Source organism: Equus przewalskii, chromosome 8 (assembly GCF_037783145.1).
Source record: "Equus przewalskii isolate Varuska chromosome 8, EquPr2, whole genome shotgun sequence".
Taxonomy (NCBI): Eukaryota; Metazoa; Chordata; class Mammalia; order Perissodactyla; family Equidae; genus Equus; species Equus przewalskii.
The window spans coordinates 45431339-45450458 of NC_091838.1; the positions used below are offsets into that span (position 1 = coordinate 45431339).

At 42.0% G+C, this 19120-nt stretch overlaps 1 protein-coding gene across 1 annotated transcript in view; it reads left to right on the forward strand.

Annotated features, from left to right (window-relative positions):
* The window catches only part of LAPTM4B (lysosomal protein transmembrane 4 beta), a 67654-nt gene that overhangs the window by 4742 nt on the left and 43792 nt on the right, over positions 1-19120 (forward strand). Inside the window, exon 2 of the mRNA XM_070631810.1 lies at positions 17673-17784. Within this exon, the coding sequence (XP_070487911.1) occupies positions 17673-17784 (112 nt within the window). The remainder of the gene's footprint in view (positions 1-17672; positions 17785-19120) is intronic.

Here is a 19120-nt window from a genome sequence, read left to right on the forward strand (position 1 = left end):
TCGCTAGCGCTCACTTGGCTATTATAATACTCTCCTAGCTGGTCTCTGCTTCTAGCCTTGCCATCAATAATCCATTTTTTTTCCAGTCTATTATAGATGCAGTTCCCAGAGGTATTTTTCTGAAACAGGAATATGAACTTGTTATCCTGCTCCTAAAAACTGGCTCACTGTCCCAGGGAGGTCTGTGTATTTCATGACCTGTGTTTTTCAAGCCAACTTAAAGTGGCTTAAACGATTAACACACTGGTTTCTGCCACATCTCTTTACCCTCTCTCCTATCTCCTCCCCTTTCAGGTTATCTTCCTTTTGGGTACAAATGGCTGCTGTATTTGCCAACCAGTACTTAAACCCGAAATCCTGAAATTCATTCTGATTTGACAAACTTAGGTTATCCCCCAGAACCAGACAGAAGTCAGGGTTATATGACTGAATATACTGATCAGTTTAGGTCTGGGATATTTTCTAGCCCTCGAACTATAGATTAGGAGGGATGTGACCTGTGGTGGGGTTAACTTTACTCAAAACACCAGGTTGAGAGCAGAGGGATGAGTAATTTCCCAGGGAATCTGAGACTGTTATTGGAAAGAGGAGGAAAGAATGTTTGGAGGACAATAAAAAATACCTGCTGCACTCCTTAGGGGAAAGCCCTCATTTCTGTGGAGTATGTTTTAACATCAGGACCTGAATTTCTCTCCACACGCTCAAGCATACTTTGTCCTTTGTAATTTCTTTCATTGTTTTGCTGCACAATTTTCTTAGGGTGTTAAAAAGGGGTGCTTGTACCTGGAAGCACCTGTCATTGACACCTGGGTTGGGTCCCCCTTGTGCATATCATCCTTTTTATCATCATCCAGGTGTATTTTAGGAACTTAATCATTCAGCAAGTACATACTGAATGCTTCTTTGTGACAGACACTATTCATAGGGTCACTGGCCATATATCAGATTATAAAGGATGAAAGAGCTCAGAGTAGCTAGTCCCATTGGCTTTATGACGTCGCCTTTCAAATAATCAGCTAGTTCACTTTGAAAGTCACAGCTTGTTTGTGTACCCAAGCCTGATGGGTTCTTTTTATATCCTGAGAAATTCTGGTGTGATAACTAGTGATTTTTGTCTGGATAGTAATGCTGGATGGTAAAACCAGTGTCTTGTATTTGTAGAGTGATTGATAGTTTTCAGTGGGCTTTCGCATTTGCTCTTGTTTGGACCTCAAAGCAACCCTGGAATCAGGCGTGATAGGTGCTGATATGCTTATTTAAGATTAATAATTTCTTTCCAGCTGTCAGATTCTATAACTTGGCCCGTAAGTCCAGGCAAAATATGGGCTAATTTACTGTACTTATGTGTTCTTTATCACCTAGAGTTTTCCCTGCTGTGTTAGGTTGTAAAAGACTGAAATGCTAAGCTAAAGAGTGTGATTTTCTTCTGTAGGCAGTGGACAGGCGTTGGACAGAGGTGATAGGATGAAAGCAGGTTTTAAAGAAGATTAAAGTGGCAGGCCCTTTCGGTGGCTGGAAAACCAGAGAGGGTCTGTTCTAGTCCTTCGGATGGGAGGTGGAGCAGGTACAGTTCCTTCCAGCCTGAGTCTCTTGTGTGCTAAGGGTGCGAATCATACACTTGGCAATTTTTATCAGTGAACGAGTGATACAAGTCTCTCTTGCCATCCAGACTTTCTCTGACTGAATTCAGGAATTGAATAGATTTTGTTAGTGAGAGAAACTAGAATTTTGAAAAATCTCCAGTGAGCCCTCTTTTCAAAGTACAGGATCTCTCTCCTGGTACCATATTCACCCCAGTATAAAGGATCAAGGGAAGTTCCATAAAATGTTGGCCAGTGAAGATTTCAGTGGTATTTAATATCTTTTTTAGCTTTTATTGCATGTTATGATACATGTTCATCAGAACATTTTTTTTTCCCTTGGGGAAGATTCACCCTGAGCTAACATCCATTGCCAATCTTCCTTTTTTTTTTTTGCTTGAGGAACATTAGCCCTGAGCTAATATCTGTTCTGTCTTCCTCCACTTTATATGTGGGTCACTGCCACAGCACAGCTTGATGAGTGATGTAGGTCCCTGCCCGGGATCTGAACCTGTGAACCTCGGCTGCCAAAGTGGAGCATGCTGAACTCAACCACTAGGGCATGGGGCGGGCCCATCAGAACATTTTAAAGACAAGCTGGCTGAGAAATAAATTAAAGATCGCTATCAAAGCTGTTTTATTAGTATCAGTCTCTCTAGGATCCACTTTAAATATATATAACTTTACTAACAGAGCATCAAGTATTAAACTGGTTAATGTGGGTTTTGTACCACGAAGTGTATTATGTCTAACTAAATGTGTAGTATATTTGTTTTGTCAACTTACTTTGAATCTTTGCCATGAAGGAAGAGACCACAATTCTCCCTTCCCATCCCATCCTCTTTGGGGCCGATATCTTATTGGTCAATAAGGGATGCTAGGGGAAATAGCGTGTGAGCCCCAGCAGCACAATTCACTGCTTTCTCTTCTTCCTCCCAGCTCCCTTAGCTCTTAGAAGAGCTTCTGGAACCGTGATGAGAGTTCTTGAAGAGCTATAAACTGGGTAACCCATTTTACTTGGAGCGAAATAAAAAGAAAGCAAAGACCTCACTTCTTCAATGCTCTTAGCAAACTTTTAAGGGTTTAGAGTTGCCTCTTTGCAGGTACAGCTTCCAAGGGAAAATTATTTTGCAGTCAGGGAAATATGTGGGGGCCAAAAAATGCTTGAGGAAATACAATTTCAAATTATTAGTAAAAATAAGCTTGAGCTTCTTTCTTTCCTTTCTGCTAAAAATTACGTAGCTAGCTGTTTCCTGGTACAGAGATGGTGAAGCCGTAACTCTTGGTGCATAGTAGGTACTGACATCTGTGTCGACTAACAGTAGAGGGCTTGAGGATTGCAAAAATGGGGGAGTTACAGGTTGGAAAAAGGAGCACTGAGGAGGTCACCTAGGCAAGGCCAGACGGGATGCATCAGAGTCTGGCCCTTCCTTAATGAGCCCTCAACCTTCCTGGACCAGATGTTGGATCTTGTCAGTGCTCTACACCTGAGTGGCTGATTCACACCAGCTGAACTCATAGTAGACTGACACGTAAAACCAGAATGCCAATTCATTAATATTCAGTGGGCAAATACAGTCGTTGAGATGAACACTCCTATCCTTAGGCCTGTGTATCCCTTTCCTTTAGAGGACACTAAATTATGAGTGTTGAATAATTTGAGGACTCAGTCGCTTTTCATGAGGACAGCCTGGTGAGGCCAGCTTCATGGGAGATAACATTCCAGACTAAAAAGATCAAGTCTCCAGGGGACAGTGTGGCTTCTTCCAACTATGAGTAAAGAGGGGGGTCTGTTTCTCGGATAGTGGTCTGTTGAGGGCTCAGTTTTGATCACCCCACCCTTGATCAGCATTGCTGGGCTAGGAGTCTTTTCCCTTTGTCCTCTGATATCTGTTCTTTTCTGTTTCGTGTTAATATTTACTTTAACCTCTGTACTTGTTATGGTATAGATAAAGCTGCTGTGACAGAGAGAGGCAAAAATGCAGTACTTATGTAAGATAGAACTTTATTTCTCTTGTATGAACAGTCCAGGGAGGCTTGGCAGACGTTGTTCTGTGAGGCCGTCCAGAGCCCCGGGCTGGTGGGGCGGCTGTGTCACAGTGATGCATCGATTCCTGCTCTGGTTCTAAGGAGGCTGCTTCCTCGGCTGTGTGGTTGGAGACAGCTCGCCAGCACCATGTTTGTCTTCTGGTCTGCTGGAAGGGAGAAAGGGCACCTGGAGGACAAGCAACTTTACTTTTTAAGGATGTGAAATGGAAATTGCACACATCATTTTCACTTATATCCCAGTACCAAAAATGAGATATATGACCTAGCTGCAAGGGAGACTGGGAGGTGTCGCCTTTACCCAGGCATCTGTGTATCAGATGGGCCAGTGACTGTGAAAGAAGGGAGCAGATTTGGGGCTGTCTACTAGTCTGATGTGCCATCTAAGGGCGGCCTTCTTTCTTTCTTTTTTTTTTTTTGAGGAAGATTAGCCCTGAGCTAACTACTGCCAGTCCTTCTCTTTTTTGCTGAGGAAACCTGGCCCTGAGCTAACATCCGTGCCCATTTTCCTCTACTTTTTTATATGTGGGACACCTACCACAGCATGGTGTGCCAAGCGGTGCCATGTCCGCACCTGGGATCCGAACCTGTGAACCCCGGGCCGCCGAGAAGCGGAACATGTGAACTTAACCGCTGTGCCACCGGGCCAGCCCCGTGGCCTTATTTCTAAGATCCTGTTGCCCAGTGGGCAACCTGTACCAACTACAGGGGGCTTTAATTCCGGTCTACAAAACAGTATTAGTTCGCAGTACTTCAGTCTTCCTTTCTAAATTGGAGTTACTAATTCTAAAAATAAATAATTCTAAACAAATATTTATAAAACTATCACAAAAAGCATTGAAATAAGTCAGAAAAATAGTTATGACTGTGGATAAAACTAAGTGGTGTCCACATGCAAATGTGTTTTTCCCAAGGTGTGCTCCATTAATGGCGTTTTTAATGGACTATTTAAGAATTTTTAAAAAGATAAAATGAAGAGCACGTGAACAGCAATTTCTGTATGAAAACGCAGATAGTCATCCATGTAAGACACAAAATGCAGCTAGCTTATGGATCAGATCACTATAGCTGCTTATGGATAAGGACTTCCCATCTCCAAAGGAAAGAATTGTAAAAGTTTAAGCCTAGAAGGAATGTTGATGCTTATCCACTTTCCTTCTTCCCTCCTTCCTTCATTCCTCCTTTAGAAGATTTTGAGAACTTCCTGTGTGTTAGGAACTGTGCTAGGTGCTGGTGATACAATGGTGATTCAGAATAGATACAGTCCTTGCCAACATGGAATCCATGGCTAGTAGAAGATATAAATATTACTCAGTAACTAATATATATTAATTGGTAATCCCACAAATACATATTGGAACATAATTGTGATAAATACTACAAAAGAGAATGTGTGGCACTATAGTAAGGCATGGAGGGGAGTGTGGGGATAGAGGTGGCAGTGTTGGAGAGCCTGACAGTCTGTCTTTAACTGGAGAAATTAGTCCACTTATATTAACAGTGATTACTAGTGGATTAGGACACTTCATCTTTGTTTCTGTATTTCTCTCTTGTTGCCATCTTTCATATTGACTGAGTTTTTTCTCATCCATTTTTTTCTTATCTGCTATTTTGGAAGTTATGCCCTATTTCTATTATTTTAGTGCTTCACTCAATAAATTTTAACATGTATGCTTAACTTATCAAAATATAGAGTTAACAATATCTTTGCCTTTCTTTTGAACAATACAAGTTCTTTAGCACCAGTCATTTCTTGTATTTTGGTATTTTTTTTTTTTTAGACTTGATTTAATTGCTTTTTTTGTTTCTTTTGAGGAAGTTTAGCCCTGAGCTAACATCTGCCACCAATCTTCCTTTTTTTTTTCACTGAGGAAGACTGGCCCTGAGCTAACATCTGTGTCCATCTTCCTCTACTTTATATATGGGACGCCTGTCACAGCATGGCTTGGCAGTGGTGCGTAGGTCTGCACCCAGGATCCGAACTGGCGAACCCTGGGCCACCAAAGCAGAATGTGCGAACTTAACTGCTACACCACTGGGCCGGCCCTTGGTATCTTTTTTTAAAGCTCCCCAAGATGTTGATCTGTACAATCAATGTTTGTTTAGAATTACCCACATATTTATATCTCTCTTTGTCCATTATTCTCTCTTTTTCTTTTTGCAATCACTGTACTTTTTATTTTAAAAAAGTGTATTTTAGAGGCCTACCTGGTGGTACAGCAGTTAAGTTCACACTTTCCACTTCGGCAGCCTGGGGTTCACCAGTTCTGATCCTGGTGCACACCTATGCACTGCTTGTCAAGCCATGCTGTGGTAGGCATCCCACATATAAAGTGGAGGAAGATGGGCATGGATGGCAGCTCAGGGCCAATCTTCCTCAAAAAAAAAGAAAGTATATTTTAACACTCAAAATATGGAAAGTACATGATCTGTCATTTTCTTTTGCACTATCTTTCTGTCTGAAGTACATATTTTAAAATTTCCTTTAGAGAGGATCTGTTGGTGGTAGACTGACAGCTGTTCTTTGAAAATATCTTTATTTGGCCCTCATTCTTGAAAGATATATTTGCTGGCTATACAGCCCTGGTTGACAGTTCTTGTCTCTTAGTACACTGAAGCTCTCCTTCCATTGTCTTTTGACTTCTTGGCGGCTGAGGAGTCAGTTGTCGGTCTTACTGACATTGGTTTCTGATTCATTGGGTCTGGGATGAGTCTTGTGCTTTTACATCAGGAATACGCTCTGGGTGATGCTGAAGCTGTGGGTCTGCAGACCACGCTTTTGGTAGCGATGGTTTAGTGAACTCATACATTTCTGATGCTAAACTGTCTTACAGTTTTGCATTATGTAGTTAAAACTTTGACTTGTAGTTTTTATTCCTTCAAAAGATGCTGAGCAGAACTACTAACTGAAGGCTTGGTGAGAAGAGCCAAAGAAGTTATAAAGAATAAACTTTAATAACAGAGAAATGCTATAGCACTTTTGTGAAAAATCTTTTAAAAATTTAGTTAGAAATTACAATCGGTGCCTTCTTTGATTCTTTTGTCATTTTTACCTGAGAATATTTCTTTGCCTGTTTTTTTTCTGCCAACAGTTTAAAATTAAATGGGAGTTTCTCAGATAATCTTTATTCTAAAGTAAGTTTGTAAACGAGAATAGAATCTTAAAGATATGTATTTACATTAGTAACAGGTAATTCATAATTTACTAGATAATCTTTTCATTAGTTTACTTTGAGAATTGCTAAGAACAATGATCTTCAGAGGCTGTCTACTTTTGAAGTATCTGATACTGTTTTCTTTTAACTAAAAGTAGCAATATCAGATATTGACATCACCTTCAAGAATGTTCCCTTGCCTAGATTCATAGTAATGAATATTTATGGAATATACTTTATGTATGGAAAGGAGAAAGTATTATTCAACAATTCAGCATTATGATTACAAAAATTTCTTTGTCTAAAAAGATGGTTAGATTATAATATATCATTACATTTGATTCTAATTTGACAAGACTTATAGAAAACTTAGCTATCAAGGTGTACTTCAGCAGCTTTTTGTTCTAGAATTACAAACTGTTTCAGTTCTAGATGTGTATGCTTTTTTGTCTTTAATTTTGAAATTTGTTTTGTTTTTGGGTGTATTGAATGTATTGCTATTTTATTTATTTATTTATTTATTTATTTATTTTGAGGAAGATTAGCCCTGAGCTAACATCTGCTGCCAAGCCTCCTCTTTTTTGCTGAGGAAGACTGGCCCTGAGCTAACATCCGTGCGCACCTTCCTCTGCTTTATGTGTGGGACGCCTACCACACCATGGCTTGCCAAGCGGCGCCATGTCCACATCCGGGATCCGAACTGGTGAACCCCAGGCCACTGAAGCGGAACATGTGAACTTAACTGCTGCGCCACCGGGCCGGCCCCTGTATTGCTCTTTTGTTAGACGATTTTAACTCTAAAGTACAATATAACAACCCTGTTCTTGAATGGTATGCAACATTTATATTCTAGTGGTTAAGTCTGTGACTGTCTTCACTTTGAAGAGTTTTCTCTTCTGTTTTATGAGTTTACTTCTGTCTTTCGTGGACAGCTACAGGAATAAAGTATTTTTTTATATATTAAAACTAAACAAGGAATAAGTAATGTAATCGCTTCAAGCAGTCTTTCAAAGCATCTCTCATGATAATCCAAGTTGTTGGAATAGGATGGTCACAAATAGGGACTATCAGACCTCATGAGTAGAGGATATTAGAACACAAGGACCACCATGTTTGCTGAGCTAAACATCACTTGAGCATTTTGCACTTTCTCTTTTCTCTTCCAGATGCCAGCCTTCTAACTTTCTAGCACTTGATGCTTTCTTTATGCACAGAGTTTAGGTCTCCATAGGCTGTCCTAAACCAGGCTCTGGGCTAGGCCTATCTCTTCATATTCAGATATCCAGAATGTTCTTTAAGACATAAAAGGAATGAAGCATGCACGTTCTCCCCATCCGCACCCCCACTTTCAAGTATCCCAGAGGCTCTCTGGACAGCTTTTCTCTTTCTGCTCCCCCACCTTCTGTCCATTGTTCAGACATCTTTCTCATTAGTCGTGAGGGCCCCATCTTCTGAGAGCATACAGTTGTGTCTCAGCCCGAAAGTGTCTCAGAACCCAACCACGTCCTTTCAGAGAAATTGAGAGTGCTCCTGTTGCAGTGGCAGATCGGTTTCATTTTGCTTGCCAACCTCTGTTGCATTGAGAGTGGCTGTCTGGAACACTCCCTTGAAAAGAATTCTGAGCCTGCTGCCAGGGGATTGGGTAACAGAGTCACCAGGGCTTGTGAACTGGGTGTGGTGGCATCTTGGGTGGAACCTGGGTGACTGGAAAGAGCATGTGTGGCATTTGTAATCCAAGGACCAATGATAGAGTCTCAGTTGAAAGTGCTGTGGCCTGGTGCGGGTTTCCTCTGCGGTCTGAGTCCTCATGTGTAGAATGGCGTAGTGGTGGTCCCTTCGCAGGGGAGGCAGCCCCTCAATAACTCCAAATGGAGTAAGCAGTGGTGGTGGTTTGTTGATTTCATTCCTCACCCATGAGGAGGACAGGCTGGGCTACAAGGTAAATCAGGAGGACCTCGTTGAATTTGGGGGAAAAGAATCTCTACATTTTAAAAATTTGCATGTGAAATGGGGCTCTAATAAAAGATACAACTTCCATTTTACAGCTTAAACTTTTCCCTTTGCAGTATGTAACCTAGAGACTGTCCTTTGATTTATACCTTCTGCAATTTAGAACATCGATTGTAATTATAATCTAACTCAGAGGGCTCCCAAGAGATGCTTATTTTTATGTTTTTGTTTCCTTGTATTTTCTCTAACAGTTAATTCTTAGCCACTTAGTCTGATGCCCTAAAATTCTTTGTGCTATGATCTTTGTCTCTCAAGATTTCCAAAAGTCTGCTACTTTCTGGCGTTAATAAAGACGTCTTCCTGTGAAGTCTTTCAGCTGCCGCCTGTCCCCCAGCCATTAATCCAGCAGAATTCCTTTTCACTTTGAATGGAACATCCAGTTTATTTGACTGTCTTCCTTACTAGACGGCAGGCCTTCTTGAGGAGTTCCCGTCATAAATATGTGATGTTAGCATAGTGCTTGGCATGTATTTGTTGGCTCATAGGCGATTTTTTGAATGATTGAATGAATAAATCAATGACTCTTACAGCATTTCTTCTACATTTTACTTGGCTGCTGCTGCCTGTTTACCCCCTGGCCTGCTAATCCTTGGGGGCGGGATGTGTCTTATTTGTCTTGGTATAACCCAGTTTTCAAGCAGAGTGTTGGGCACACAGTAGGTGAACTAATTTAGTCAATTTCTTAGGCAAATAGGATTTTATGGTAAATCTGGTTTTTTCTCCAGAATATACTTACCACAGTTGTTTGAATTGAAATAGCAAGTATTGGAGATTTATGTCAATATCAGATCAGGACCATGTAGACAGGGGCTTATTTGAATTAAAAAACACATTTGGATCAGAATTCCAAAGTTTCATTTAAAGAAATTTCAAGTAAAGTTTAAACATACATTTCATTTTGATTTGCCCATTGAAATTGGACCCAAGAGAAAGGCATATCTGCCATTAATAGCTTTTAGAAAAAAAATTTTCAAATATTGGAGTATAAAAATTAGCCAACCGTCTGAAAACAGTATATCAGATTACAATTTATATTTATTTTTAACCATTTTCACTGTGAATATTGCACACATACAGAAAGTACACAGAATATAAACCCCTTGGTTATTGCTAAACAAACGCCTGTGTATCTATCACCCAATCTGACCGTTCTCTAAAAGGTTACCCTAGGGGTTACAGCATATGGCCTTGACTTTTTAAGATCCCACAGTAATTGGTCTTCATTCTCTTCCTGGACAACGCAAGGACCTAACGTCAGTTCAATTCCAATTATCCTCTCTTGATTTATATGTTATTGCTGTGTATTTTGGTTCTATTTTGTACTCATAAGTATTTATTATTGTTATTGTATGTTATCAATATTTATAATTGCAACATAATTATCATTTTTGTTCTTCATTTCTTTGTACATCTTCAGCCTGCCATCTGGTATCATTTTTCTTTTGCCCAAAGAACACCCTTTAATGCTTTCTTTCCTGCTGAGCTGCTGATGACGAATTCCCTCACTTTTTTCTGAAAGTGTCTGTTTCATTTTCATTCTTGAAGAATTTTTGTTTTTTTAAAGATTGGCACCTGAGCTAACGACTGTTGCCAATTTGCGGCGTGTAGGTCTACGCTTGGGATCTGAGCTGGTGGACCCTGGGCTGCTGAAGTGGGGCGTGTGAATTTAGCCACTGTGCCATCTGGCTGGCCCCTCTTCTTTTGTTTTTATTAAAGCCAGCTGTCTGAGTATTTTCTTTTGTCTTATTGAACTCATTAATGTCTTGCAGCTCCGTCTAATGGATTAAACCCACCCATTGAGTTCTTGATTTGGCTACATGTTTTTTCATTCTAGAGTTTCTCTTTATTCTTTTTTAAATCTGTCATATCCCTTTTTTGGTGATTCTAGTTCTGTGCCAAAATTCTTGTTCTGTTTTTTCTTGTCTTCTTGCATGTTGTAAACATAGTCACTTTAAAGGGTGTGCTCATTAACTTCAGTATCTTGAGTATCTATGGTCTGTTTCTGTTTTCTGTTGTTGCTGCTGGTTCTTGTTCTTAGCATCCTGTCTCCTCCTGTTTCTTATATTCTGGACATTGTTTTTGAAAAATTGAAGAAATAATTCAAGGCATAGAATGATGTCTTTCCCCACTCAGGATTTTTTTTTTTTTTTGAGGAAGATTAGCCCTGTGCTAACATCTGCCACCAATCCTCCTCTTTTGGTGGGGAAGACTGGCCCTGAGCTAGTATCTGTGCCCATCTTCCTCTATTTTATATGTGGGACACCTGCCATGGCATGGTTTGGTAAGCGGTGTATAGGTCCATGCCTGGGATCTGAACCGGCGAACCCTGGGCCACTGAAGCAGAGCGTGCAAACTTAACCACTGTGCCACTGGGCTGGCCCCTCCACTCAGGATTTTAATAACTTGTTACAGGGGCCTAACAACTGGGGATCCCGTTAATCCAGTTTCAGGATTCAGATGATGCAAAGTGAGACTGTGTCCTTGTACAGGCATGTCTACTTCTGGTTCACCTTCCTCCAGTAGTGAAGCGCCTGCAGGGTCTTACAGGAAAGCCGGGGGGATTTCTGCCCTCAGCCCCACACAGCAGGTCCTGTACTCCAGCTCTTGACTCCCTGGCCCAGCAAGGCTGTCAAGGGTGCTGCTCAAGCTCTTTGTTCTCATCCCTCTTTTCTGGAATCAACAAATGCCTTTAGGGGTATTTCTGCCTTCTCCTGGATCTTGACCCAGTAGTTCTTCACTGCCTTGTTAACTCTCTGATGCCTTCTCGCAGACATGGTTTATATTTTGTCCAGATTTTCTGGTTGTCCTCAGGGAGAAGATTGGTTTGTATTCCCTAGTTCACCATTGCTGAAAGTGGCAGATTCCTTAACTATTATTTTATTTTACTCTGACATTTTTCCTCTGATACACCTATTTCCAAGTGTTGACTTGAATGCCTAGCCAGATTTGCTTGTTATTGTTCATCTTCTTACTATTAATTGTTTATCTTTAGAGAGTCAGGTTTAATAATCACATTCTGTAACGTATTTTATATTAAAATGTTTTTGAAGCTTTAAATAATTTTTCCTGACTCTAAATGCAACTGTGCTCACAGTTAGACGCTCTGGAAAATATAAAATGTATAATAATAATTAAAGATATAAGGCATTGGCAAACCTGCCACATGGTTTATAATATTGTATGTTTTAGTGATTTTAGTCTGTGATTTATACATGTGAGCATATTATCAACATAGATAAAATTGGAATGATAAAATTTTTGTACTGTGGTTTTCATTTAACATTATACTATGAACATTTTCTTGTTAATTTTTTTAATATGCCTTTTTTCTTCCTTTTTTTTTTTGGTGAGGAAGATTGGCCCTGAGCTAACATCTGTTGCCAATCTTCCTCTTTTTTGCTTGAGGAAGATTGTCCCCCAGCTAATATCTGTGCCCATCTCCCTCTATTTTGTGTGTACGACACTGCCCCAGCATGGTTTGGTGAGCAGTGTGTATGTCCTCACCTGGGATCTGAACCCGTGAACCCTAGGCTGCCAAAGTGGAGCACATGAACTTAACCACTGTGCCACTGGAGCAGTCCCCTTAATATGCTTTTTAACGCCTTCGTAGTGTTCTTTTATTTGGTTGTAATATTATTTAGTCATTCTCTGACTTTTATTTCAGGTTTTCATTATTATAGATGTCTGCAGTGATCATTTTTGGACACAACTGTCTGTGCAAATTTCTGATTGTTATATAATTGTTATTTCAGTGGGTTTGAGTGTTCTTAAGTTTCTTTTATTGAGCCTTTTAGAAAGTGAGCTGATAATTGCATTTTACATTTTCAGTTGTTTGGATTCAAGCTGCAGGTCTCACTGTCCGTTTAGGATCTGACACATGATTTAAGGGGGAAGAGCACATTGGATCCCTGGAGAACATACAAGGGCCTAACACCACTTAAGCAATTGGACAGAAGTTGAATTTACTTACATATGGAAGTAATCATTGTCAAGAACAAGAAAAAAATGTGACACCACGGGAACACTTTGTGAATAGAACAGGAACAGTTTGTACACGACCTAGCAAAACAGACCAAGCGAGCCCAGTGTAAGTGAACAGTAAGCAAAGGAGAACATAAATGTGCCCTCTCTTTCTTTTACATTTAGATTAGTTGTGGTCGTTACATAGTCTGCGCCTGGCAAGTCTCCTTGTTTTCTTGGTTCTCATTTGTGGCGACATTTCATTCTTGCTCATAATTGATGATTGGGTGATTTCCATGTTCTGCCTTTCGGGAAGTACCCCAGTGTTCTTGGGGCTTTTTCTTATATTTGACCTTTTCTATCTGATCGTGTTTAGTTACTACCTTGGCTACTCTTGCCCCTACCAAGGTCCTCGTGGACGCTGTCACCTTATTATATCCACCTCATCCATGGTGTGCCAACTTCCCATCCAACGATTGAGGTTTTGTGTAATAATACACTAAATATGTGTCGGCACACAGACCTTCGATTATGAAAATGTCACTCTGTGATTAAAAGAGCACGGTAGTGAGTCATTTGTGACGTGTAATGACTTTATCATCACATCTTTGTTTTATCTCTATCTCCTTTCTCTGGACTGTCTCTCGAACAAGTGCCTGGATGGGAACCTGGCCCCAGGTCTGTGGTCTATGGCTTGTGAGCACAGAGAGAAGGGCCACAAGGCTAGAGGGACAGGAGAGAGGATGATAGTTGCTGGCGCAGCAAGGGCACAGCCGCGTATGGGAACCAAGACCCACTGTGGAGTGAGAAGAACACATGGAGCCAGGAGCCAGAGCTCTGTCAGGAACGAGGCAGTGGGCTCAGAGGCTGAGCAGCAGAGAGCAGGGTGAGACTAGGTGAGACTAGACACGAGACTAGGTGTCCGGCTGTCAGAACTTGAGTAGGCAAACAGGAAAATGGAGGGCTGGCCTGAATACCAACGGTTCAATAAAAGAAGCAGGGCAGGGGCCGGCCCCATGACCGAGTGGTTAAGCTGACACGCTCTGCTGGGGAGGCCCAGGGTTTCGCCAGTTTGGATCCTGGGCATGGACATGGCACTGCTTGTCAAGCCATGCTGAGGTGGCATCCCACATATAAACTAGAGGGACCCACAACTAAGAATACACAACTATGTACCAGGGGTCTTTGGGAGAAAAAGGAAAAAAAAAAAATGTAGCTCATATCAGACCACAGGAGTTTTCTAAAAAAAAAAAAAAGGCAGGGCAAGCTAAAAACTTGATTATTTGGACATCCTGCAAGCACTTACCAGCGCAATGTATCTGAAATCAACCTTGTCATAGTCCTTCAAACAATCCTTATTTCTGATAATGACGAGCTGTATTTTGTCACCCAGGCTCGACATATCCGAGTCTTGTTTGCTCCCCTTTATCTTTACTTACTAAGTCTCTAATAATTCTGCCTTCACATGGAAAGTCCTTGAGGTTCCAACCATAGCTCTTCCACACGTAAGACCTAAGATAAAGTCACTTAACCTCTCAAACGAGTGCGTAAGATGACGGTCTCCAGGGTTGTCATGAGAATTAGAGATGAAGTGGATAAAACCCTTAGTTTCTCAGCCAGACTATTGTGGTCATCCCCAGACTGACTTCCTGCCTCTGTTTGAGCCTCCACACTCTTCCAGCTTGGTCTTCCTAATGATCTAGCTCTGATCATTTCCTATCTCACTTCAACAACCTTTACGGCATCTTTGTTAACTGTTCAAATTCCCAAATTCCTATCCTGGCTTGAGGACTCTACACATCTGGCCCCGCCTGCATTTCTCATTTTAGCCCCTAACGCTTTCTTTTCTGTACTGGGTTCCAACCACACTGAACCACTTGCTGTGTTCGGCATAGGCCCCATCCCAGTGACCTAACTCCTACTTGAAATAGTTCTTTTCCACGCCTCTCAGGTTCCAGAACCTTCTCATCTTTCCAGTCCCTGTCCAAATGCTACCATCTCTACTGCTCCCCTGCGTGACCCCAGTCTCAGCCTTCAATAGTATCTTTCTCTGAACTTCCATTATTCTTTTTTAGAACTCTTGTCATGCATATTGCTTTATGCCTTGTGTTATTTGGGTACATGACTTATTTATTTAGTCATTTTTTGAGGAAGATTAGCCCTGAGCTAACATCTGCTGCCAATCCTCCTCTTTTTGCTGAGGAAGACAGGCCCTGAGCTAACATCCGTGCCCATCTTCCTCTACTTTATACATGGGACGCCTACCACAGCACAGCTTGACCAGCGGTGCCGTGTCCGCACCCGGATCCCAACCAGCGAACCCCGGGCCGTCAAAGCGGAATGTGCACACTTAACCGCTGTGTCACTGGGCCGGCCTGGTACATGCCTTATTTAATCGCATATTCTGAGTCCTGGAGAGTTCTTCCTAAGCACTCAGCAAAGTACCTGATCTGTTGTAGGCATTTAGTAAGTGTATTATGGTAATAAACCAGGGAAGGGGAGGATAACAAGCTGATTAAGAGTCGACAGGCCCACTGGAACAGAAAGAACAGAAAGCAGCTACAGAACACTTAGAAAGTCTGGAAACCAGGTGACTCTGATGCCAGCCAAGAGCTTATATGTGGTTCTTATTGAGGTTTGAGGAGGTGGGGGAACTAATTTGAGTGGCTCTTATGGGACAGTCACCCTTCTAGGTGTTTAACATAATTTACTCATTTGAAGCCCAATGAGATCACACTCTTCTCTTCCTTAATATTCGCCACTGGCTTCTTGTTACACTTGGAATAAAATCCAAACTCTGCGCCTAGCCCTGCAGCTGTGATTGCTTAAGCAGACTCCCTGCACTGCCTCCTCAGCTTTCCATCTTCTCTTACCCTCCCTGCTCCACCCCTTCATGAAAACTTCACCCATGAATCCCAAATTTATGCTTTTCCTTTTTCAACCTTAAAACCTACCCCGTTACAATAACAAAAATGAATACGTTATCCTTGTATGGTGCTGTTCTTTTTAAAAACACACTCTTAGGTTATTTCATCTGATTTTATTTCAGTCCATAATCTTTGGACCGACTGCCTTTTCCAAAGATAAGGGTGTAGAGGGAATGAAATGCCAAGAAAACTTGACAGTTTATCGAAGAACATCTTTGCCGAACGTCGGGTGCCAGTCGTGGGACTAATTCGCACCTTCCTGTAACTCTTAGATATGTTCAGAAAAGTTGTGTTCAACTAGAGTTTTGCTGATCACGTTCTCTTAAAATGTGCCGTGAGGTTTCTTGGATCTTTGGAGGGAAGCAAGAAACGGTAGTTCTCATAACCGCTGTGGGGAGGGTGACTGGTGGGTGGGAGTAGGAGGGAGATTCGCTTTCCACTGTATACACTTTTGTAGCCTGAAAAAATTTTAACCACATGCTGGTAGTTTCTATTTCAATTAGTGATATACATGCATACTTTGCGAAATTGCTGTTCTCATTAGTATAGGTTTTTTTCAAAAAGCAATCACACCATATTAGACAGTTTGGAAAAAAGAGGAAGAAAAATAATTATTCCAAATCCTACAACAATCCTAAAACAATCACTTGGGATTGCCATTTGAAATGGATTCTGGAGTGGATGTTTTGTAAACAAATAACCGACTCTCCGTTTGAACCTCTTCTATAAATAGGTATTTCCAAATATGGTTTTTATAGTAAGGATGACTTTAGTTAACATTGTTAGTAAAAGAATTTTCTCTGTGTGTGAAAGTCATTCATCTTTTCTCTCCATTTTGACAAGAGTAGAAACTCTATCATAAGTTTTTAAACTTAGAGAAAAGGAGAAATAACCCAGTCTCAGCTTATGCCTCCCCTGAAATGTAGGACAGCTGCCCCTGCAGCCCTGCCATGGCTGGTACATGTGCAAAGGATGCAGCAAGGGCACTCAGGAGGAGTAAAGGGAGCAGAAGTGCGGGAGGAGAATGGTCAGAATTGTGCAGGAGGCTGGCTGTTGGGTGAGGAAGGCGGTGAGCCCAGACGGGGTCAGGCTTCAAGTATGAGCAGGAGACTAAGAGATTGGCTTTGGGAATTGAAATTCCTGGATTTAAACCCCTTTCCTCCCTTTTGTTAGCTACCTGATTTGGGGCAATATTTGCAACCCCTGAGCCTCAGTTTTCTCATCTATAAAATAGGGATAATTTAATATCTCCTTCAATAGGTTATTGCAGGGCATGAGAGAGAGAATCCACGTAAAGCACTTAGCACGGTGCTGAATGGTTTCCACTTTTAATTATTAACGGTGGTGCTGTTTTTTAAGATAGAGACAGAGAAAGAGGAGCAGAGGTGGGCGATGTTAAGGAAGATGAATTCCACTTAGACAGCTGAGTGTGAAGGACCTGAGGGATGTGTCTTCAGCAGTATCCAGAACACAGAAGTGTGGGCCTGGGACAGAAAGGGGCTCCCATGTATTACTGCAGGAGTCACCGTCTTGGCTCTGCCACTAAGTAGCTTTGCATTCCTTCTCTGACTCTTTCTTAGATGGTCTCAAAGCTCTGATTGTCTGAGCCTGTGGAAATTGTTTGATCACCTGAAAAGTCTCGCGGTTGCTCATTAGAGTGTGCGTGGCTAATGGGAGAGTTTTTGTCCTTTTCTAGCCAGTGGCGTCAGGGCTGCCACCTATGTTTGTGACGCTTGTTTATTGCTCTAGGGTGCCCGGCCCAGGGGGGCAGTGAGGTGGAATCCAGCTGTTGCCTGTGCCCCAACCCGTGTGCCCTTGGCTGCATCTGAATGGGCTGGCGTGTGTCTGCCTTGGGAATGTTTGCCTGCTCCCTCAGTAGGTGGCCTTTAGTGTTGGTTAAGCAGCTGTTGAAGCTGAACTCCACGTGGTCAGTATAATTTCTGTTATAAGGACTATATCTTGGGGTTGCTTGATTTTTTTCTTTCTTCTTGCAGGTCATCAATGCCGTGGTACTGTTGATTCTGCTGAGCGCCCTGGCAGATCCAGATCAGTATCACTTTTCAAGTTCTGAACTAGGAGGTGACTTTGAATTCATGGATGATGCCAGTAAGTACATCAGATAGCAGTTGTAGATATTTTGGTATTTTTGGATGCAGGGAACCTGGCTGCCAGTTCTTCCTGTTGAATTACTAATATTGATTCCTGGCCTGTTTGAACTGGTGCTTAACTGTTTTTCCATTGTTACAAATTAGATCAACAAATATTTATGTGCTGTCCATATTCTGCCTCTGTTCTAAGTGCAAGAGTCTACGTAAGATCTCTTTTTTCTTTTTTTCATCTTATGTTAACTTACCCATTTTTAAAGTTATTGCTTTGTCATAATCTTCTTACTCTGGGCCTTTTGGGCCTGTTTGGGAGGAGAGGCAGCAAACGGCAGGGAGGAAGGTTAGAAGGATAATGCCTATCTCGTTGTGTCTTCACACAGTGTGCGTGACACAGTCGTTTCAGTGTTTACCTTCCTTCCAGGAGGTGATCATTCTCCATTCCAGAAACTATGTTGCTGGTTATCTGGTGGATTTGGGGCCTTTTTCCAGATAAATGGAATTGTGCACAGGGATGCGGACGTGTGCGCTTGACAAGCAGTGTGTAGGTCTGCACCCAGGATCCGAACTGGTGAACCCCAGCCCGCCGAAGCTGAAGGTGCAAACTTAACCACTGCGCCATGAGGCCGGCCCCAGATGCAGTTTTAGAGGTAGAGCGGGACCCTTCTCGAGACGTGGCGAGGCGGCGGATTTTGTTCTCAGGGTGAGGAAAAGCTATTCCGTGGTTTGAGGTAGTTCAGTGGTCATGAACTGATCTGTTTTAAGAAGATCCTTTTGGTTGCTGAGTGGAGCTTGTATTTAGGGGACTGGGTGTGTGAGCACAGAGAGTGGGAAACTGGTTTTGGGAACATTTCTCTGCAATCCAGGCTACACTGGGGATGGGGAGAGAGTGGGTTTTGGAGATAGGATTGACAGAACTTGCTGGTATGGGTGGTGAGGAAAAGGGGAGTCAAAGATGACTCCTTTCCAGCTTGAGTAAATGACCTGCGTCTTTCCTGGGGTCAGGAGCTGGGAACACGCCTCAGGGAGAAAACTTGACTTTGACTTAAGTAGCTTAGCGTAGTTTTTAGGAGTATGGGCCCTGAAGCCAGAGACCTCAGTTGAATCCTGACCCTGCCGTGTATTAACTGTGAATGTGTTAACACTGGGCCGGTCACTACCGCTGTGCGCCTTCCTTTCCTCCTCTGAAGGATAGGAGGGGACCTTAGTGTCCACCTCATGCAATTGTTGCGGTGATGAAATACATTCGCACATGAAAAATGCTTAGAATGGGGTCTGGCCCTAATAAGTGCTCAAAATATTTCACTGTTTACTAGCTATTTTTGTTTCGATATGTTACA